The sequence below is a fragment of the Mizuhopecten yessoensis genome, unplaced genomic scaffold (genome assembly GCF_002113885.1).
Source record: "Mizuhopecten yessoensis strain PY_sf001 unplaced genomic scaffold, ASM211388v2 scaffold1669, whole genome shotgun sequence".
Classification (NCBI taxonomy): domain Eukaryota; kingdom Metazoa; phylum Mollusca; class Bivalvia; order Pectinida; family Pectinidae; genus Mizuhopecten; species Mizuhopecten yessoensis.
In genome coordinates, this window is record NW_018404162.1 from 290,467 (window position 1) to 314,164 (window position 23,698).

The window sequence follows — 23,698 nt, forward strand, 5'->3', positions numbered from 1 at the left end:
CATGACGGTACCTTAGTATAAGGGGAGCGTATACATCGGCACGTCAGGTGTATAGTCAGTACGTGTAATATAGGGTCATACCGTGTAGTATAGGGTCAGTACGTGTAATATAGGGTCATACCGTGTAGTATAGGGTCATACCGTGTAATATAGGGTTAGTACGTGTAGTATAGGGTCATACCGTGTAGTATAGGGGCATACCGTGTAATATAGGGTCATACCGTGTAGTATAGGGTCAGTACGTGTATTATTTGGTCAGTACGTGTAATATAGGGCCATACCGTGTATTATTTGGTCAGTACGTGTAGTATATGGTCAGTACGTGTAATGTATGGTCAGTATGTGTAGTATATATGGTCAGTAATTGTAGTTTAGGGTCAGTACGTGTAGTATAGGGTCAGTACGTGTAATATAGGGTAAGTACGTGTAATATAGGGTCATACCGTGTAGTATAGGGACAGTACGTGTAATATAGGGTCATACCGTGTATTATTTGGTCAGTACGTGTATAGAGTCAGTACGTGTAGTATATGGTCAGTACGTGTAGTATATGGTCAGTAATTGTAGTTTAGGGTCAGTACGTGTAGTATAGGGTCAGTACGTGTAGTATATGGTCAGTACGTGTAATATATGGTCAGTATGTGTAGTATATGGTCAGTAATTGTAGTTTAGGGTCAGTGCGTGTAATGAATGGTAAATAAGGGTAGTATATGGTCAGTACGTGTATTATAGGGTCAGTACGAGAAGTGTAGGGTCAGTACGGGTATAGTAGATGGTCAGTACGGGTAGCAGATGGTCAGTACGTGTAGTATAGGGCCAGTACTTGCAGTATAGAGTCAGTACGTGTAGTAAAGGGTCAATACGTATAGTATAGGGTCGGTACGTGAAATGTATGGTCAGTACGCGTATTGTATGGCCAGTACGTGTAGGATATGGTCAATACGTGTAGAATAGGGTCAGTACGTGTAGTATAGGGTCAGTACGTGTAGTATAGGGTCAGTACGTGTAGTATAGGGTCAGTACGGGTAGTATAGGGTCAGTACGGGTATAGAGTCAGTACGGGTAGTAGATGGTCAGTACGTGTAGTATAGGGTCAGTACGTGTAGTATAGGGTCAGTACGTGTAGTATATGGTCAGTACGTGTAGGATATGGTCAGTACGGGTAGTATAGGGTCAGTACGTGTAGTATAGGGTCAGTACGTGTAGTATAGGGTTAGTACGTGTAGGATATGGTCAGTACGGGTAGTATAGGGTCAGTACGGGTAGTATAGAGTCAGTACGTGTAGTATAGGGTTAGTACGTGTAGTATATGGTCAGTACGGGTAGTATAGAGTCAGTACGTGTATAGAGTCAGTACGGGTAGTAGATGGTCAGTACGGGTAGTATAGGGTCAGTACGTGTAGTATAGGGTTAGTACGTGTAGTATATGGTCAGTACGTGTATTATAGGGTCAGTACGAGAAGTGTAGGGTCAGTACGGGTATAGTAGATGGTCAGTACGGGTAGCAGATGGTCAGTACGTGTAGTATAGGGTCAGTCCGTGTAGTATAGGGTCAGTACGTGTAGTATATGGTCAGTGCGTGTAGTATAGGGTCAGTACGTGTAGTATATGGTCAGTGCGTGTAGAATAGGGTCAGTACGTGTAGTATAGGGTCAGTACGGGTAGTATAGGGTTAGTACGTGTAGTATAGAGTCAGTACGTGTAGGATATGGTCAGTACGGGTAGTATAGGGTCAGTACGTGTAGTATAGGGTCAGTACGGGTAGTATAGTAGTATAGGGTCAGTACGTGTAGTAGATGGTCAGTACGTGTAGTATAGGGGCAGTACGTGTAGTATATGGTCAGTAATTGTAGTATAGGGTCAGTACGTGTAGTATATGGTCAGTACGTGTAGAATAGGGTCAGCACGTGTAGTTTAGGGTCAGTACGGGTAGTATAGGGTTAGTACGTGTAGTATAGAGTCAGTACGGGTAGTAGATGGTCAGCCCTCTGTATGCCGTTACTAAATTAGTGACACATGTGCTTACCAACACAACTGGGCAGCACAGTGTCATCCCATTCCAGACTGTTTCCACTGTAGACACATCTGATGCCACCTTTCTTGGTTAGTTCATATCCATTTCGATGACATTGAAAGGTCACCAAAGCGTTTGGCTGATAGCTGGTCGAGTTTTGGCTAGCTCCTGCTACATTACCAGGATCATCACATGTTTCTCCTGGAAACACAAAAAAAATATCATTTGTCATTAGATGTAAATCTACATAAAAAAAAATGTAAAAACACATTTTATCACATAATGTACCGTGTTATCCAGTGAATATACCGTGTCATATTTTTTTGGCGTATTAACCGATGTAATATGACCCTGTGATTGGGTGTAAGTTTTAATTGATTCAAGTGTGACGTCACGCTAAGGACAGGTATATGACGCCACAGACTTATGCTTTTGAGTCAAAATGGCGGCTTTTTACATTTCAAGGTTGCATAAAAATTGTCGTTTTATTCAAATAAATGCCACAAATCTTGATTATGCGATAACAAGGATCTTACAGTCGTTTTCATTTTATACGAAATTAATGAACTCGTCACGAAATTTTCATTTTAGCAAGCCATAGACTCGCGAAATAGAATAACTCTTAGACTCGTTCCATAAATCTCATATGAAATAGAAACTCATGTTAAGTCTTATATATATTACCAACGAACTAATATCACAACTAGAAACTAGGTTCTAAAACCTCTATTACATTGTTCACTCATTATTTGATGCATAAGTTGACCCTTTTAACAGAACTTTACATGATATACTTCTACCATATGCCACATATTTCTACATATTATTTCATCATCTATATACTACTTTATACCACCTACCGGTAGCGTGATACATACATTATCATGGGTTGTCAGTATGAGAAGAAGTTGAGAACGACTTGAGAACAACTTTAGAACAACTTGAGAACGGATTTTCCTATTCCCCAGCACTTGGGAACGTATTTTCTCAAAAGGAGAACGTCTGTTCGCGCCAAATAGTTTCCACACAAAGGTGATCCGCGTATGGAAAAGTAATGGCGATAAAATTGTTTTAAAACTATTTTTTCTACGTAGTTTAAAGGTTCATTGTATTCCTCCGAGCAAAACCTATATTTGTTTACGTTTGTCACAGGCGATCGTTGACCATCGAGTTTAAAAGTCATTTGGAAAACATGGTGTTTAGTTGAGTTTTTAAAAAGGAGAAATATATAAGGTAGTAGTATATGGATGATAAATAGTTTATCGTACAGTATTTTCAGTGTTTGTCGTTTGAACAATTTTCTCATCGCTCGCAAGTACAGTAGATAAAATCTCGAGTCCGCACTAGAAATATGTACTGGTTTTGAAGTAATATTTAATGGTGAATATTTCCCCCCAAATAGTCTACTATTACTAAACATTAACGAAGTGTCAACAAGACCACGATTCGAATTAAGAATCGATGAAAGCAGGTCAAAATATGAACCGATTTACACGGAGGCCCATAAAACAGTACAAGAAAGAGAAAACTAAGATGTTCCGGAAGGTTTAGCGTCGTCTGCTTCAGCGATGTAAGATGTTAATTAAGTCAAAAACACGTCCAAGGACCAGAGTAGTGCTAACGAAACAGCGAGACACACACATGAGGATCATCAAAAGCATCAACCGTCATATCCCGCGAAGAAATATCCTTTTTCCACATGAAATCATGATGACAACAATAAAAATTGTACATAGTCATCAACCAGCTTCATTGGAATCCAAAATATAAGTAACGAGCAATTACATTTCACCACAACAAAAAGTTCCTCCTCATACCCTTTGCACATAAGGCATGACGCCACTTTTTTCTTTTCATCCTGTCTTTTGCCATTGTCCTCGCGTCACCCCGACCTCCTTTATTACTTTCCTTAGCATGTCGTTCTTGGTCTTCCCGCTCTTCGTTGTACTAAGTGATAGTGAAGTTGCACAGATCCTGTGTTATCTTCAATATATTGCCAATCCATGTCAACGTACACCTTATTACTGACTTGCCCATTTCGGATTTACCTTCCTCTTGTATAATTTGATATTCTTTCCGATAAACATGCTTTTTGAAAGGTGTTATGTTTTCTTCTTGTCTCCTTCGTTCTTTTTTCGTGTTTCCTTTCTATACAGAACTGAAAATGTATCCCTAGTACCTCCATTTTTTACGACGTCGATTTTGAAGCCCACTTTTTCTGCATTTGTTTTTAGACAATTTGGTGTGTTTTGTAGATCTTGGTGCCATGATAACGATGAGGCTAAATTGCTTAAAAAATATAAATGTTGTATTTTTTTGTGATGTTATTAGTTACACGGGTTTTTGGCAGGGTATACGGGATGGTATGACCCTAAAGGGTTTCGTATTTCCCGAGGCCGATAATACGAAACCTTTAGGGTCATATCATCCCGTATACCCTGCCAAAAATCCGTGTAACGAATTTAATACCCATTTTGAGTCTTTTATATTGGTTTTGTACAGTTCCCCGTCAACTTTTCTGTTTGTTGTCAAGATAAAAATGACACAGTACCTCATTTAGTTTCGTTTTATCATATTCCTCGAACTGTTCTTCCTGATTCTTTTCTTTTAAATACGTCCTCTGCATGTTTGCCGCTCGTCTGTTCGACTTTTGTGTGTTATGTGGCACATAGTTAGCCCTTTTGGCGAGTATTTCCTAATCAGTATGCGAAGCGAAACTTTTTGCCATTTTGTAAACAGCGAAGCAGACGACGAATGCGAGTTGTCTCCCGATGCTCGGTCGCAAGATACAAAGACACGTGACCGGTTTACCCCTTGTAAAATCACGTAATGGCACCGTATTACTGCTGAGAATCACGTGAGATGACCGTATACCCCCTGAGATTTTCGTTTACCCCCTGAGATTTACGAATGCGGTTTGGTACACTGTAGTTTTTAACCAATCAGATTCCTAGATTTTTCTCAAATGGGTAATAATCCTTCGTATTCCAATTGGTTTGTCACTCGTTGCATTATTCACTATCCGTTCAACAGTAATTAGAAATGCGGATCTAACACATCCATATTTCACTCCAGTTATTACTTTAAACCATTCATATTCTTCAGAATTTTCTAATACGGCCCACGCAGTGTTATCATATAACTGTTTCACTACGGCGCACGCAGTGTTACCATATAACTGTTTCACTACGGCGCACGCAGTGTTATCATATAACTGTTTTACTACGGCGCACGCAGTGTTATCATATACATGTTTCACTACGGCGCACGCAGTGTTATCATATAACTGTTTCACTACGGCGCACGCAGTGTTATCATATAACTGTTTCACTACGGCGCACGCAGTGTTATCATATAACTGTTTCACTACGGCGCACGCAGTGTTATCATATAACTGTTTCACTACGGCTCACGCAGTGTTATCATATAACTGTTTCACTACGGCGCACGCAGTGTTATCATATAACTGTTTCATCATGTGTGTAGGTTTGTCTGGAATTCCATACAACGCTACAATCTTCCAAACACTTTCTCTATGCATGGTGCTAAATGTTTTCTTGGGAGTCCATACAGTTGCTTAGAAAGGGTGACTTCGATTATGCATTCTGATATATCTGAGTGCGAACAATTGTTCTGCCGTGCTCCTACCTCTACAAACCCCAACTAGATCTTCTCTTAATACGCCATCACCTCTACCCCATTGGCCCGATAACCATTCCCCTTCTCTCAATACGCCATCACCTCTACCCCATTGGTCCGATAACCAGTTCCCTTCTCTCACTAAGCCATCACCTCTACCCCATTGATCCGATAACCAGTTCCCTTCTCTCAATACGCCATCACCTCTACCCCATTGGCCCGATAACTATTCCCCTTCTCTCAATACGCCATCACCTCTACCCCATGGGTCCGATAACCATTTCCCTTCTCTCAATACGCCATCACGTCTACCCCATTGGTCCAATAACCATTTCCCTTCTCTCAATACGCCATCACGTCTACCCCATTGGTCCAATAACCATTTCCCTTCTCTCAATGCGCCATCCCCTCTACCCCATTGATCCGATAACCAGTTCCCTTCTCTCAATACGCCATCACCTCTTCCCCATTGGTCCGATAACCATTTCCCTTCTCTCACTACGCCATCACCTCTACCCCATGGGTCCGATAACCATTTCCCTTCTCTCAATACGCCATCACCTCTAACCCATTGGTCCGATACGCAATCACATATATCCCATTGGTCAGATAACCATTTCCCAAAAGATATTTCGTTACAAGGACAACAGTATTATTGCCCTTTAGTTGTCGTATACAGATAAACGTTAAATGTTAGTCATTCATTCTGTTCTGCTGGTGTTTTCCTTGTTACCAAATTGCGCGAAATAGTCTTTCAATGTTTGTTGGTGTTGTGTCTAGGTCTGCTCTGAGGTATTCCGCTGTAATACCATATGTATCTCTGAACATCCAGTTCAAGGCTTTCCTGGTCATATTTCTATTTAATAGGACCTTACATCTTGAAAACCTTCCGTTTGTCTATAAAATCATTAGGATTTACCTGGTTATGTCTATTTAGGGCTTATTTAAAGTGATCTCTTCATCTTTTCTTACAATCATCCTCATCACTCAGGATGTTTCCTTCCTTTTCCTTTATTACGGTCATTTTGTTTCCTCACTTGGTGTTCTTGGCACTTCATAAAACGTTTCATTTCCAGCTGAGTGCTGCTCTGTCTGCCTCTTCTATTATGTAGTCTCTTCATTTTCTCATATTCGTCTTGACCTCTTCATCCTTGCACTTTCAGTCTGCCTGCCATTCTTTCTGATCTTTTGCTTTATATCTTTTTTTATAGTTCTTTCCCTTTAGACACTTTGCAATTAGAAAATACCGTCAGGTGTTCATCCGAGATTTAGAATAATGAACTGATAAAATTAATCTGCTTTATTCCTCTCAGTTCTGGTACTGAATCCGATAATGGATCGCCATGATTAAATCCACAAAGCACCAAAGTTTCATTCAGAAAACGAGATTGCACACAGATCAAGAACGGCATATAAAACCTTTGAATTCTTTGATGTAATTTGACATCCATTTTCATGTTTTCAGTCAATAATTTGACATTAGAAATTACACATTTTGTCTACTCAGAAAAGTTTTGAACGATTAAACAGACAGTGTCATGTCAAAGTGAATTCGTATTTTCAATCCAGATAAGCAAATACAAGTGTACGATATGGTGTAATAAAACAAGTTTAAAGTACTTGCAAAGCATCAGTACTCAAATAAATTATTCTTTTTATCGATTCATCAGATTTGAGCTAAATAATTTGTGAGATTCAAAACTGTACTACACATGTACTTACCTACACACTGCAAACTTCCAAAGTCCCATTTCCCATCAGCTTTACACCTCACATTTGTGTCACCATTTTCACTCGTACCATCACGGACCTGACGTGGTGAGCAGGTAAAGGGGAAGGAGCTACCATACACAGTGTTCCCAATAACAAAGTTAGAGCCAGCCACTTGATCTGGGGTACCACAGTCGATCACTGAAAACAAAATAATAGTTGATCACTGAACACAAAATAACAGTCCATCACTGTCAAAATAGCAATCAATCACAGTCAAAACATTACTCGATCACTGTCAAAATAGCAATCGACCACAGTCAAAGTAATAGTCGATCACAGTCAAAATAGCAATCGATCAAGGTCAAAATAACAATCGATGACTGTCAAAATAATAGTCGATCACTGACAAAAACAATTACAGCTGATCACAGTCAAAGTAAGAGTCCATCCCTGAAAACAAAATGATAGTCGATCACTGAAATCAAAAATTAGTCAGTAACAATCCGTCACTATAAGATATATATATACATATATACTTGATTTTAAATCCTTTGGTAGTCAAATCGTCAAATAAAGATACATAATTACATTTGTAATGATATAGTTCATAGCGCAATAGTTTCTTTAAGACAATATTTTACAATAATTCCACAATAACAATAAAAAGAATAAACCAAACATGTAGTTACTCTATACAAGTTTTAGTAAAGTTTGTTCCCTCCAAAATGGGAAATAGATGACAGTTGAGTTTTAAATGTACACCTTTGATAAATCAGCTGAGGATATATCTATCTAAAATGTGCATTTGATTCTAGCAATTTTCGGGTGGTAGGGGACGATTCTATTAATGTGAAAAACAAAACAAAAAAAGAATTACTGTAAACAGAGTTCAATTATTCATTAATGATAACTAACTGCAAGTGGACAACTGCAGAAAAAAAAACATAGCATGAAAAATTACAAATATGTAGCGAAAGCTAGCTCACCTGGGCATCCATATGGAGCACCAACCAGTGTGTAGATATTGCTTGTTATGTCGTAAAGACATTGTCGTGATGACGAGTAACTACTGGGCTGATTAACAGTACATGTCATCTCAAGCACCTCTCCATATAACAGCTGGCCTGAGCTATTTAGGTTTGGTATGTTTCCCACTCCTGTCAGGTCAGCAGGAGGACAGTTGGCCACTGAAACAATGCGTAATACTTACATGGAAATCCAAACTGAACAATGTTCATCCGTCCCAGTCCTTGTTTCAACATTCATCGGTACCAATATCGTATACAAAGATAGCTTCAATTGAGATCTCAGATACTGATATAACATCAATACCGATCTTCTGACCATTGGGTCATAGAATATCAAATCTGTAGGAATTCATTTACAAAAACGTAATATAGTTTCAGTTTGCAGGGTAGCCACGCTTAAACCAGAATCACCCTCTTCCTTATGTATGGAAAACATATGGGATAGATAGACAATTGCAAACTGAAAGCAATATTTCTCTCCTTCGTTCTGTTCAAAAACTATGCCGATAGACAGACAGAAACTACTATCCTCTCTTTCTTATGTCTTATCTTTTCTTCTTTGTTTGCTCTACATTAATTTTCCTTTCTTGTCTTCCTGTTTTCCTAATTTCTCACTAAACACATCAGTGAAATAATATGAGTGTACCATACCATTGCAGGTGGGAAAGGCAAATGACCACTGTCCATTGGAGGTACAGGACAGGATAGACGACCCGCTCATCTCATACCCAAGATCACAAAAGTACTCAATCTTGTCTCCATAACGGTGGATCGACCTCCCTGACATCAGTCGAGCATTACCCACGTCGGGTGGATCACTGCATGCCAAACCTATATATAGCAACAGGTAAAATGCTTTTTATTCTTTATGGTATGACTATTCCAGATAGAAGGTTTAAATACCATATACATTATGGCTGTACCGGTTAAAGACAGTTAAGACTTATTTCAATGACAACAGGTTAGATAAGGTTATGCTTCGCTTTGTTTTGGTGTCGGTTTGGGTTCGGTTCTTGTTTCGGTATTGATGATGGGTTTGGATTTAGTAGTTTTTTTCTGGTTTTGATATTTGTCAATTTCAACAAATTTTATTGACCAGCAATTGAAGTGATCATCAAGCTTATGGCATATAGCAAGATTTCTCCATAATAAAATAGATTTTATTCAAATAACCACCGGTAATGGATAGAAATGGAAATATATGTAATTCACAATAAGAGGAAGCTTGTGAAATATATATAAATATGTAGATATATATCATTTACACATTTTAATTCAAATTTCATTTCATCATATTTTATTGAGTAAACAATAGGATTGAACAGCAGGCTAGGCCTATATAAGTTCTCTCCTTAGGTTGACATGATGAATGAAATGGTTTGTAAGAAAATATTGATGCAGATCATATATAATAAGTAGCATAGACATATATATATATATATAGCAGATGGTATAGGGGAGATAATTCCATGTATGTTTCAATTACATATAAATATTTGATTGATATTTTTAGCTATACAATTCTCATATTAAAAAGTCAATCATAATTAATCAGTAATAGGAAAGCAATGCCTTAATGATATATTAAACAGAGAAATTGCTACAATTGTTTTTTTGTTTTTTGTTTTGCAAGTCATTAGTGCCCCCTTTTCATACCCTGCTGCTGTTGCATGAAGTAGTTAGAAGTATAGAACCATTTAGTATCAATATATATATCATTGGTAGGAGTGATAAAATATGAAAAAAAAAATGAAAAAAAAATGAGGCAATTCAGCTAGAAGATTTTGAAAAAGTAGTATATGTGTAAGATGTATTGCCAGTGTTCTGTGTAAATATTTCATCCCATCGAGTTTCTGACAAAAAAGTCTCTAACGGCCTCTACCGTTCACATATCATCCACTCGAGAAGAATCCAGATTAAACCACAGAACACTAAGCATTCAAACTTAGCACATTTATGTTTTACTTTATTGCACCCATCAGTAAAAACAGCACACAAAGCTTAATCCCTTAGTTGTATAATATTAAAACATCAATGTATATATAACAAGCAGTATAATCACATAATGGTTTAAGGACAGTATTTTATCAGTTATGACTATATATAACAAAATTTATAGATTGTTTTGATTGATTAAACAAGTCTTCTTGTGTTGTATATATATTTAAGAACACTATCAAGTATAGATTTATTTTCAGTATTGTTTAACACAGTGCTTCCATTAAGAAGTGTTTTAGTATCAAGATTAACCGGACACACTTCAAAAATCTCATTTATTAAAGTTTGTCTCTCATTAGTATACATTGGACATTGTGAAAGATAATGTGTAGCAGTTTCATAAGCATCACCACACAGACAAGATGGAGACTCTTTCAAGTGATCTTTGAATAGATCATAGTTCAGGTTACTCGCCTCATTTCTCAGTTGACATAGGATTATGTTACCCTTTCTGCTTTCACAATTTTTAAATACATCCGAGATATCATTATTACAACATATTTTATTATACACCTTGGCCTTAAATTTATTAAGAGTAGGGGAATGTACTATATCATTTTCAAGTCCATTGAACTTGTTGCACATTACTGGGAAGAAGCTTTTAGCATAGGATTCTGTACGACATAGTGGTGGGTTAAACATTCTTACATTTCTTAGAGTATACCTATCATTTTCTGGGTTATGAGTAAGAGGATCAATTATGTCATGGAGGTATGTGGGTGATAAATTGTTAGTTATTTTATACATCTGAGTTAGCTTATGGTTCATCCTTCGATCAGACAGGGATTCCCAACCTAGTTCTTTATATAGAGTTTGGTGTGATGTACCTTTCCTTAGACCTGTGATAATCCTTGCAGCTTCTAGTTGTACAGATTCTAATAAATTTTTAAGATTGTCAGAGCAGTTGTCCCAGACAATATCTGCATATTCAAGCACTGGGCGGATAAATGTTGTATATATTTTGCATAGTGATTTCCTATCAATCTTATATTTCAGATACCTAAGTATTGTTATTCTTTTACTAGCCTTTTCATATATTAATTGAACATGGGTAGACCAAGTGCCATCTTCAGAAAAAGTTAATCCAAGATGTTTGTGATCATGGGCATTATCTACACAAGTATTAGAGAAATTAATTAGAGGATGGATAGGTTCTTTTTTTCTAGAAAAAAATAGTGATTTGGTTTTAGAGGGGTTAAATTTAATGTCCCATGTACTAGCCCAGTTGTTAATTCTATCTAGGTCTTGGTTAAGATAATCTGCTGCTAGTTGTGGGTTTTCGTCTACGATGACATATAATGATGTATCGTCTGCAAACAGTTTAATGTTACTCTGGACTATACCAGTGATGTCATTAATGTATAATAGAAATAAAAAAGGACCGAGAACTGATCCCTGAGGAACACCGGCATTAACAACCCTAAAAGTAGAAAAATGACCTTCAGATAGAACTCTCTGCTTCCTATCTTCAAGATAATTCTCAAACCAGTTAAAAACATTGCCCGATAATTCAAATCATTTATGTTCTGCGGTTAAAATTTAAAAAGATCTGCTTTCAAATAAGGATACAATGTCTGGAGCGTGATACCTATGAGTTAACTCTATAGTCTTCCACTCAAGTATTGATTGTACACTCAGCTCCAAGCCGCATAATAGAAGTGCACACTGTTTCGTACTTTTGAAAGTTAAGATTACAATATTTTAACATAATAAATTACATGTGGTTCTGGTTTTGTTTGAAGGTGGTTCTAGCTTTAGTATTGGTCGTGGATTTGGTTTATTTAGTGGTTTATGTTTTGGTCCTGGTATTAGTTGTATTGTGGTTTTGGTTATTGATTTTGTATTGTTTTCTTTTATGCTTATTTTCCCCCAAAACATATATCCCTAAGTATATACAGATATGTATATATAATTTGATTGGAACTGCCAGGGTTGGGGAGCCCTGGAGTCAGTCCCCTAAACAATATGGGGTCCTCACATAGGATGGCTCTCATTCATTGTTTTTCTTTGCTTATCATATCTAAATTCAAATATTTCAATTTATTGTTTTCTTTTATGTTGTTTTCATTCATTGTTTTTCTTTGCTTATCATATCTAAATTCAAATATTTCAAATTATTGTTTTCTTTTATGTTGTTGGTCGTGGTTGTGTTATTGTTTTGTAGTGGTTAAGGTTCTAGTTTTGGTATTGGTGGAGGTTTTGTTTGACTCAGTGGACGTGGTTTAGTTTCTGGTTTTAGTGGTGGTTTGGTTTTCTGCTGTGGCGTTGACATTGGCCGTGGTGGTGCTGGTTGGTATTGACTTACGGACACATGTGTGGTTCAGGTGGTAAATATCCCCCGACATTAGCCCGGTCTCAGTATTTGGGATGTAGTAGCCAGACGTACCGTCCTCAGAGAACAACACATACCCTGGCTGATCACATGAACATCGATACGCGCCAGCATTGTCATTACACTTCTGACTACATCCTCCCTTGTTTACGTCACATTCATTGATGTCTACAAAAAAGGTTGAAATATTTTGTTGTCAGTAACATTTTACGGAGACAATCTTAACCAAAACCCTTGAAATAAGGACACACTGAAAAAACTTAGATGTAGTCTGAAATGATAAAAGTATTACAGGAATTAAATAACTCCAAAACTGCATGTGACCTCTAATAGTAATGTTCAAGCAGTAGCTTTATATTTAATGGCATATATTGAATTAGGTCTCATAACGACAATATGATCTATAGTGGCACTGCACAAACTGCTTAAAACGTCATAAAGGCAAAGAATAACGACTGTGCAGACACAGAAAATGGTAAAATCTTAGAGGCGATCCGTCCTTTCCAAGGCGGAAGCATGAACCATAGTATACACAATATATAACAAAAAGATAAACAGTCACTAGAAATCAATACTACAACATAAAATACATAAACAGAAAAAAAGTTTAACTCATGAAATATTCTGTCATTATCGAATTTCCCTTAGGTTAGCTTATAACCGAAGGCTAATTATGGTAAAGAATCAATCCTGAAAAACGTGAATTCAAGGGAATTAATAGAAAAAAAATGAATAACGATTTTGAGAAAATAAATCCGAGGTCCCTGCTTGCAACTGATATTCTTCAAGTAAAGAGAAGCAATACAGGCGATAAATAACCTATATCGAGCTATACGTTTAACATGATTTGATCGATTTTTAATCAGATGTTGCATAAAATGGCACAGTTTCCGTCACAAAGCAGAGCTTAAAAAAGTGTTATTTTCTTAATTAGTTTTGGTAAGCGCTGAAAAATGAATGAGGAGAGAATTGTTTTGAAGAAAAAAAAAAGATTTTTTTAAAAATTCTACTGTGAAGAACAATTCATCAAGCTAAATATGTTTTCTGGGATCAGACTATATCTTAGCGGCTACAGTTTTATTGGGTTTGGACACTTAAATTCGAACGGAGCGAATAAAAGATATTTTTAATAACTTGCTGATTTATTTTGGTCCGAAAATGACTTTAATTTTATTAAGGGAGATCTCGATAGTTGTTATTGCAAGTGCTTTAAAAATTCCTTTCTTTTTTATTTCACTGTACCGATTCTCCCTCTGAACGATTTAAAAAGCAAATTAATATATAAGATCTATCACTGGATCAAACGTCATTAACAAAATACAAATAAATACCTGAACATGTGCGGCCATCGGAGTTTAGCATGTAGCCGTCGTTACAGGCACAGGTATAACTCCCTTCATTGTCAACGCATTTTTGAACACAAATGTTTGTCCCAGAACATTCATCCTTATCTACAAACAATAAATTAAAAAAAGGTCTTACCATGTATGCTTTAGTATCAAAAGATGAAATGCTATCAAACGAAACATTACATCTGTAAAAATAAACATCGACATCAACAAAAAAACTCACGCTGTAAGTCTAAACATTAGTATCTATAAACAAAGCAAGGTATCTTTATCAATATCTTCTACGATCAAACGATGTCATAAGTCGGTCATTATCAGCCTTACCAATCTATATCTACAAGGGAAGCATGTTATCAGTCTAAACATCTACATTTGGAAAAAAAACACGCTTTTAGTCTAATCATCCATATCTACAAAGGAATCATGGGATAAGTCTAAACATCCACATCTACAAACAAGCTTAGCTTTTAGTCTAAACATCCACATTAACAAATAAATCATAGGATAAGTTTAAAAATCCACATCTACAAACAAGCTTAGCTTTTAGTCTAAACATCCACATCGTGATAATGTGTATATATCAGTCGGTATAGAATATACTATTATATCTCATTAATGATGATATAATATCGTGATAATATATATAGCTATAGATGAGTCTGATATAGAATATAAAATTATGTATCATTGATGATGACATAACATCGTGATAATGTATATAGATAAGTCTGATATAGAATATAATATTATGTATCATTAGTGATGATATAACATCGTGATAATGTATATAAATAAGTCTGATATAGAATATAATATTATGTATCATTAGTGATGATATAGCGATCATGCAAATGATCTCATAAGATACATTACATCATTCTATCTATTTTGTTTTCTATTACTCACTTAAACAGTGCCCGATGTCTACATTGAATTGCAGGCTTGGTTCACATAAACTGGCACCATAGTCTAAGCCATTTCCAAAAGCATACCCAGGTTTACACTGTACTGTCAGTGTCAATCCAACTTCAAGACTTGACACGAATGGATTAGCATTCCTTACTTCCGGGGTTACACAGGAAAGTTCTACAACAAATATTGTTACATTAACATTGGCTTCATATAAATAAAGAGATTTCATTAAAATACCTTTCTACATCCTCTATACATAATGATATTACAGTAAACAACGGTTTTAACCATTCACGTGTGATGAAAATATAATAAACGATGTCCTTTTTACCACCTTCATATGATGAAAATATCGGAAACAACATCCAAACCCATGAGATGCTCTAACATGCCACAGTGTCAGCAGAAACTTACTCCTGCAGTAAGGTACTTCACTGGACCACTGACTGCTAGACTGGCAAATGATGATGGGCTCCCCAACTATTTCATATCCACGATTACATTCATAAGCAACAATGGCTCCATACTGTTGGTCAACACCCATTGTAACATTTGTTGTTCCAAACGTAAAACTCCTTCGTGGTGGACAGACTGCACCTAAACAATTGTAAGTAATAATAAAACTAATTTTAAAGATATGTAATAAAACTAAATATAGAAAGATGTAATAAAACTAATTTTATTTTTTATCACACAAATGTTTATGAACCAGATTTCGAAGTATATAATTTTTATCAACACGACATTTACCTACTTAAATTGAAGTTGAATATTAAAAAAATAAAGGGGCATTTTGTCAAAATATTGTATAGTAGAATATGATATAGTTTGTTTCAAATTTTTATATTTTACAAAAACGATGTACTGGATCATATGATGAAATGCTTACGATGAGGTAAACTTTAACAGTCCAGTGTGTGTTGTTGTGTACATTTAATTTATCATAAAAATCATAAGAATCACGCATGTCAACACAAAAATATTTCTACAGACATATAAGGATTACACATTCCTTCCGCTACAAGGACTTTTTCCTGCAAATATAAGAGCCACACAACAAGGAAAGATTATTCATGCAGAAATAAGACACAATAACCACACCTACCCCGACAGGATGGAAGCGTCGTCCACATGCCTGTTGAAGTACAGATTACTTTTTCACTGCCAATTAAGGTAAAGCCAGGATAGCACTGGTAGGTAGCGTAGGAGTTGTGCGTCACACCATTACTTCTCGAAATAAATCCATTACCGATAACTGAAGGCATTCCGCAGTAAACAGCTAAATAGTGTAACAAGAAACAATAGTTTATGAACGACACTTACTTCAAAATGATAATTGAAATAAGCATAATGTTGTCATAAACTTAGCCCAATGTGTTTGATCAAACTCGGAGTTACTTTGTTTGAAGTATGGAGGAATTTGCGTAAAGCTTAATTTAAATAAAGTTTCACATACAAAGTTATAAAATCAGCAAGAGCGGTTTCACAGTTAAACAATAAAACACAGCAAAAATTCACATTTCACTTTTCTTTTAACTTCTGCATTCTGGTATCCGACATCTCTCTTCCGCTTGTCCTATCTAGTGACTTTTAGGCAATTGATAAATGCATATTTTACATCTACTAAGTGGAAAATCCAACGATTTCTAATAAAAATTAACATTTAATATATTCCTTTACCGACGGCTACATGAAGCAACAGAAACACCACATAAATATCTCCTAATATTCTTCTGCTTAATAGTATTTAGCATAATACCGAAAAAAGATAACACAATCTTATCTTCAACCAACAACTTGTCAACATAATTTTCTACCAATTGGACAGGAAGATTGGTTCTATACCTTTTACAACTTTTTCAGTGGTTTCCACAAAACAATCTTTTCAACAAAAGAGTGATATATACAGAAACACAATATGATTAAAGCGATGTTTATTTATCCCTTTTACAAAATAAAACACTGTTTCTGTACAAAACCATTGTAACAATAAGATTTCATATATCATTTAAAAAAAAAAAAAAAAAAAAGGGTTTTCAAAATAAGCAATAATTTTTACAGTGTGGTATGTAATAGCGTTGGATGTAAGCTGTGACATTTGGGTAGGTCTACATTCGTAGACAATATGATATGTTTCCGTGTGGAATATTGACCACAAAGTGATATATTTTAGTGTAGGATATGGACATCCGTGCAAAAAATGGTATGGTGTCAGTGTAGTATATAGACTTACGTTGACAATGTGGTATGTTTCAGTGTAGTATATAGACTTAAGTTGACAATGTGGTATGTTCCAGTGTAGTATATAGACTTACGTTTACAATGTGGTATAATCATGGATGTAAGCTGTGACATTTGGGTAGGTCTACATTCGTAGACAATATGATATGTTTCCGTGTGGAATATTGACCACAACGTGATATATTTTAGTGTAGGATATGGACATCTGTGCAAAAAATGGTATGGTGTCAGTGTAGTACATAGACTTACGTTGACAATGTGGTATGTTTCAGTGTAGTATATAGACATATGTTGACCATGATGTATGTTTCAGTGTAGTATATAGACTTACGTTGACAATGTTGTATGTTTCAGTGTAGTATATGGCCTTACGTTTACAATGTGGTATGTTTCAGTGTAGTATATGGACTTACGTTGACAATGTGGTATGTTTCAGTGTAGTAAATAGACTTACGTTCACAATGTGGTATGTTTCAGTGTAGTATATAGACTTACGTTCACAATGTGGTATGTTTCAGTGTAGTATATACACTTACGTTTACAATGTGGTATGTTTCAGTGTAGTATATACACTTATGTTGACAATGTGGTATGTTCCCGTGTAGTATATAGACTTACGTTGACAATGTTGTATGTTTCAGTGTAGTATATAGACTTACGTTGACAATGTGGTATGTTTCAGTGTAGTATAAAGACTTACGTTGACAATGTGGTATGTTTCAGTGTAGTATATAGACTTAAGTTGACAATGTGGTATGTTCCCTTGTAGTATATACACTTACGTTGACAAGGTGGTATGTTTCAGTGTAGTATATACACTTACGTTGACAATGTGGTATGTTTCAGTGTAGTATATGGCCTTACGTTTACAATGTGGAATGTTTCAGTGTAGTATATGGACTTACGTTTACAATGTGGTATGTTTTAGTGTAGTATATAGACTTAAGTTGACAATGTGGTATGTTCCCGTATAGTATATAGACTTACGTTGAAAATGTTGTATGTTTCAGTGTAGTATATAGACTTACGTTAACAATGATGCATGTTTCAGTGTAGTATATACACTTACGTTGACAATGTGGTATGTTCCAGTGTAGTATATAGATTTACGTTGACAATGTGGTATGTTTCAGTGTAGTATATAGACTTACGTTGACAATGTTGTATGTTCCCGTATAGTATATAGACTTACGTTAACAATGTTGTATGTTTCAGTGTAGTATATAGACTTACGTTGACAATGTTGTATGTGGTATGTTTCAGTGTAGTAAATAGACTTACGTTCACAATGTGGGATGTTTCAGTGTAGTATATACACTTACGTTGACAATGTGGGATGTTTTAGTGTAGGTTTCAGTGTAGTATATAGGTTGACAATGTGGTATGTTCCCTTGTAGTATATACACTTACGTTGAAAATGTGGTATGTTCCAGTGTAGTATATAGATTTACGTTTACAATGTGGTATGTTTTAGTGTAGTATATACACTTACGTTTAAGTGTAGTATATAGACTTACGTTGACATTGTGGTATGTTTCAGTGTAGTATATTGACTTACGTTTACAATGTTGTATGTTCCCATGTAGAATATAGACTTACATTGACTATGTGGAATGTTCCCGTGTAGTATATAGACCTACATTGACTATGTGGTATGTTCCCGTGAAGTATATAGACTTACATTGACAATGTGGTATCATTCAGTGTAGTATATAGACCTACATTGACTATGTGGTATGTTCCCATGTAGTATATGGAATTACGTTCACAATGTTGTATATTCCTGTGTAGTATATGGACTTACATTGACTATGTGGTATGATCACGTGTAGTATATAGACTTACGTTGACTATGTTGTATGTTTTAGTGTAGTATATACACTTACGTTTACAATGTTGAATCTTCCCGTGTAGTATATAGTCTTACGTTGACAATGTGGTTTGTTCCCGTATAGTATATAGACTTACGTTTACAATGTTGTATCTTCCCGTGCAGTATATAGACTTACGTTTACAATGTTGTAGCTTCCCGTGTAGTATATAGACTTACGTTGACTATGTTGTATGTTTTAGTGTAGTATATACTTACGTTGACAATGTGGCATGGTGCCAGTGTAGTATATAGACTTATATTGACTATGTGGTATGTTCCCGTGTAGTATATAGACTTACATTGACTATGTTGTATGTTTCAGTGTAGTATATAGACTTACATTGACTATGTGGTATGTTTCAGTGTAGTATATAGACTTACGTTTACAATGTTGTATGTTCCCATGTAGTATATGGAATTACGTTGACAATGTTGTATATTCCTGTGTAGTATATGGACTTACGTTTACAATGTGGTATGACGTTAGTGCTCCACATTCCTGTGAACTGACATGTCATTGATTGTGAGGTAGAACTGCCCTGGAACTGCTGGTCAGCGAATGTGTTACCAGCCTTACAAGTGACCACTTCCGTGTCCCGATACCGCCAGCGCATTGACCCAGTGACAGATGTGTAATTGTCATTGAAGTTAGGGTTCTGGCAGTCTGTCAAGTAAAAGAAATACTGAGGGTTCAACTAATACCATATAAACATGTTTACCCTGATATGATTATGAGTATATCTTTTCACATACTGCTTGATTTAATCTTCTGTTGAAACCGACTTTGAATATTGCATTTCCATTGCATATTCATAACACTTGTAATACCCAGTATTAGTAATGTACTAGTGATGTATAGGAGATGACTGATACAGGTTCTGTGGTTCTGTTGTTGAAAACACTAACATTTGTTGAAACAAAATATAATGTACACTTGGGATCCATTTTGTAGTTTTATGTTTTTTGGGGGCTATTTTCTTTTTTGCCTTTAAGGAAAAACATGTCAGTATATCACTTTATAAGTTCTATAACAAACAAGATTTCAGAGAAATCCCTCAATATAAAGCATGCTTTTCCAGCGATGCGTCGATAACCATGACATGCGTTCACTAGGTCAGCAACGCTGTGCGTGGTCAGAAACTGGATGGGTGCGGGTAAGTTACAGTTTAGATGTTGTTTAACTAACAGCCTTATGGACACGTATCACTGACCAGTTTATAAAAACTGCTTCGAAACGAACCTCCCATCTGTTACTTTCAGAATGCGGCAAGGTCAAATTAAAAAAAAAATGATAGCAAAAATATAAAGCTAACAATGCAGCCTAAATATCACAACTCTCCATCTCACTGCTCTCCATCTCACTGATCACTTAACACTTAAGGAGTTTTACTGTTGCATACTTGTCTAGATTTTTTGTATACTTATGTTTTATTTTACAGAATTCAGGAAACAAAATCTATCCACTAATATTAATTGCTCACGAATCCAGCATGGGTCTTAATGATGGAGGAAAACAGCATTCCCGGAGAAAACCTACGTGGTAGGGCAGGTCAACCCCGAACCCCCATCCGTCTTTAGGTAAGTGCGTTCTGCAATGCACTACTGCCGATCATTTGTGAATGTGTTATGCCTGCAAGCCTTTTACTCTGTAAGGGTGTAAGGACCTTTATTATTTCGTTTATTTGGCGAACATTTGACACCAGTGGTTGTGAAAGTAAGTATTTCCTTTGAACAGGTTTGATTACCGTTCAACACCATCATCTATGTCTCTCTTAGAAGAACTTTTTTTTAAACTTTTCAACTTATTAAATTGCTTCTTGAATTTTCAGAAAAAATCTGTTATAATGTTTCAATACATTTCATCCTTTGTGACGTTGGAAGTGAATCAAAGCCAGCCCCGCATGCTACATGTATAAGCAAAAACTATATGACTGGGCCTCTTTCTTATCCAGAAGAAGCTGTCGAAAGGCCTAGATAGATTAACTCATTTATACTTGAATGTGGGTCCACGTCATTTATTTGAACAAAGGTTATGGAAATATCATGAGCCAAGTAATTTTGGTATGTCAGAAGGAAAGTTGTGTAAAACAATTGAAGCAGGACGAACGAATGAAGAAGGCCACGCCATGGCGTAAGATCTCTTGCCCTTTAGGCAGATGAGCTATAAATTAAAAGCACATAGTACAAATTGTCATTTAAAACATAGCTAACCAACAGAAAAGCGTGCCCGGAATCCTTTAGCTGGGAGTATGGCGTTGGTGGTGAACCTGAGGAAGAGCTGGCCATTACTGGAATGTATAGGTTGATCCAGCGGAAGGTTGGCGTTATCAAATCCTTTTGGATGTGTTACATTATCATGGACCCAGGTCCCCGTGTCATCGTTCTTGTCCACAAATATCTGGGAAAGATTACAACAGTTTTTATGTAGGATCAAATAAAAAATAATAATTAAGCTGAACATAAAATGAAATCTAGACATAAAAACTAGTCGACTGAAGATAGCCTCAATGTGTATACATATCAAAACGATGCACACAGTCTTCGCAAGATAAAATTGTATGTTTCTGTATACATTTGCATTACATTTATGCATAGGTAGTAGTATACAGTAGAAATGGCCCGACTCTGATAAACAAGGCACATGTCGAGGAAATGTAAACACAGCGGATTTACCCTACACAAAACATGTATACATGTATAGATTTGTAAACTGCATTACATTTACAATACATATAAAGTACTGAGAAGTGTATAAAACTCTTTTTTCTATGTATGTCACTTGTGTGAAAACCATGGTTATCACATCAAAAATTACCCAAAATGCCAAAAATTGCTATTTTGACCCAAAATTTGACCCCCGAAACTAGTATTTTTTTTCCTAAGTTCTGTCTGATATTAAAGATTACCTACCTGGTTGCAGAATTATCTGGGTCCCAGTAAGTTGTAAAACTTTATTTTTTGCAATTTTGCGTCATGTGCTGTTGTCAAAGTTTTACCTCCTGTAAAGCTAGCTTTTTGTGTATAGGCACCCTTTCGGATTATGGCCAAAATTGTATCCTCGAACCAAAAACAATCTTCTTTTTGTTTACAAATGTGAAGCTCACATTGCCCACTTCATCATGCTTATACCAATTTTAGTACAGTTTTATTTTTTTTACATATCATTATACAGGGGTTAGCCATTTAACAAAAATATCACCCATGGCCACAACCCTCTACTGTATACTGCTACCATACATATGCATATGGTCCTCAACAAGCAGAACAGATGCATACCTCCAGGAAATCGTCGCTGCCTAAATATGACTCAGTGTCAAGGAAGAGAGTTACACCTCTACCAGCCACAGGTGAACTGATACTCCAGGTGCACGTTTGGAAATTAGCATAATCCAAATCATACAGGTAGCCAGGTGAGAAAATATCCCCATAATCACTGTTCATAACGACATCACATCCTGTAACAAATCACAAACCCATCAACATAGTGAGTCAATTAAATGTCATTTAAAACATGGGTTATGCATCAATTGTTCAATGTTTTGACATAAATAATCCTGTAGTGAAAGGCTGAAATAATGCCAATACATGACACATGATATTTAACAATAAGTAATGATTACAGCTCATGCTCACCTTGCCAGTAGCTGAACCTGAAGCCAACGCCTGCCACAGCATCCTTGGTACTTAGGATGATGTACATCTGGTGGTCAGTGGAGAACACAAACTGGGGTCCGCCTGCTGGAGAGTCAGAACCTGGCGAAGTCATGCCATTGTCATTATTTGTGTGTGAATACATGGCCAGCATTTCCCCTGAAGCAGAGCTGCCATCACGGATGGTCAAAGTATCCCCTATCCGGAGGTCTATCATGTCCCTCTGAAGCCAAATATAATTACGCCATATGTTTAGGTGTTTAGGTGGGCCGGATGACAGCCGGTAACAAGCAGTTCAATTAGTAAGGGCATTTGATGGGTTTTTTCGCAATTTATAGCAGATCATCCAGATTAATATATGTTAAAATACAGATCTGTTTTGTTATTACAGCCTACCCTGATAGTGATGATCTTCCTCCTCTCAGCAGCAGTGATAACCCACACCGTATCTGTACTGCCGAGTCTGCCAATGCCAAAATCTGTAGGGAACTGCACGGGCTGTAAAACCGTTGGATAGCTCCTTGCCGTTAAGTTACTGACCACTGGCAAGTCGTCACATACTACAAGTACAACACATACTTGTATACCTCAAGTACAACACATACTTGTATACTGCAAGTACAACACACACTTTTATACCGCAAGTACAACACATACTTGTATACTGCAAGTACAACACACACTTTTATACCGCAAGTACAACACACACTTTTAAACCGCAAATATTATAAACATCAGTCTTGCTAATCAGATCGAGCTCTGTGACATCCTTTTTGTCTTCAATATATATGTCTATGCCTAGGTACAATATATATGTCTATGCCTACGTACAATATATATGTCTATGCCTAGGTATAATATATATGTCTATGCCTAGGTATAATATATATGTCTATGCCTAGGTACAATATATATGTCTATGCTTAGGTACAATATATATGTCTATGC

At 36.3% G+C, this 23,698-nt stretch overlaps 1 protein-coding gene across 1 annotated transcript in view; it reads right to left on the reverse strand.

Annotated features, from left to right (window-relative positions):
- LOC110466363 (sushi, von Willebrand factor type A, EGF and pentraxin domain-containing protein 1-like) overlaps window positions 1-23,698 on the reverse strand; it is a 107,784-nt gene that overhangs the window by 46,510 nt on the left and 37,576 nt on the right. The window contains exons 9-22 of the mRNA XM_021522811.1: window positions 23,147-23,310; window positions 22,733-22,973; window positions 22,376-22,554; window positions 21,311-21,497; window positions 19,563-19,763; window positions 16,091-16,264; window positions 15,400-15,582; window positions 14,980-15,159; window positions 14,056-14,175; window positions 12,698-12,892; window positions 9,046-9,225; window positions 8,353-8,553; window positions 7,376-7,564; window positions 2,027-2,215 (exon numbers count right to left, since the gene is read on the reverse strand). Coding sequence (XP_021378486.1) covers window positions 2,027-2,215; window positions 7,376-7,564; window positions 8,353-8,553; window positions 9,046-9,225; window positions 12,698-12,892; window positions 14,056-14,175; window positions 14,980-15,159; window positions 15,400-15,582; window positions 16,091-16,264; window positions 19,563-19,763; window positions 21,311-21,497; window positions 22,376-22,554; window positions 22,733-22,973; window positions 23,147-23,310 — 2,583 coding nt within the window. The remainder of the gene's footprint in view (window positions 1-2,026; window positions 2,216-7,375; window positions 7,565-8,352; window positions 8,554-9,045; window positions 9,226-12,697; window positions 12,893-14,055; window positions 14,176-14,979; window positions 15,160-15,399; window positions 15,583-16,090; window positions 16,265-19,562; window positions 19,764-21,310; window positions 21,498-22,375; window positions 22,555-22,732; window positions 22,974-23,146; window positions 23,311-23,698) is intronic.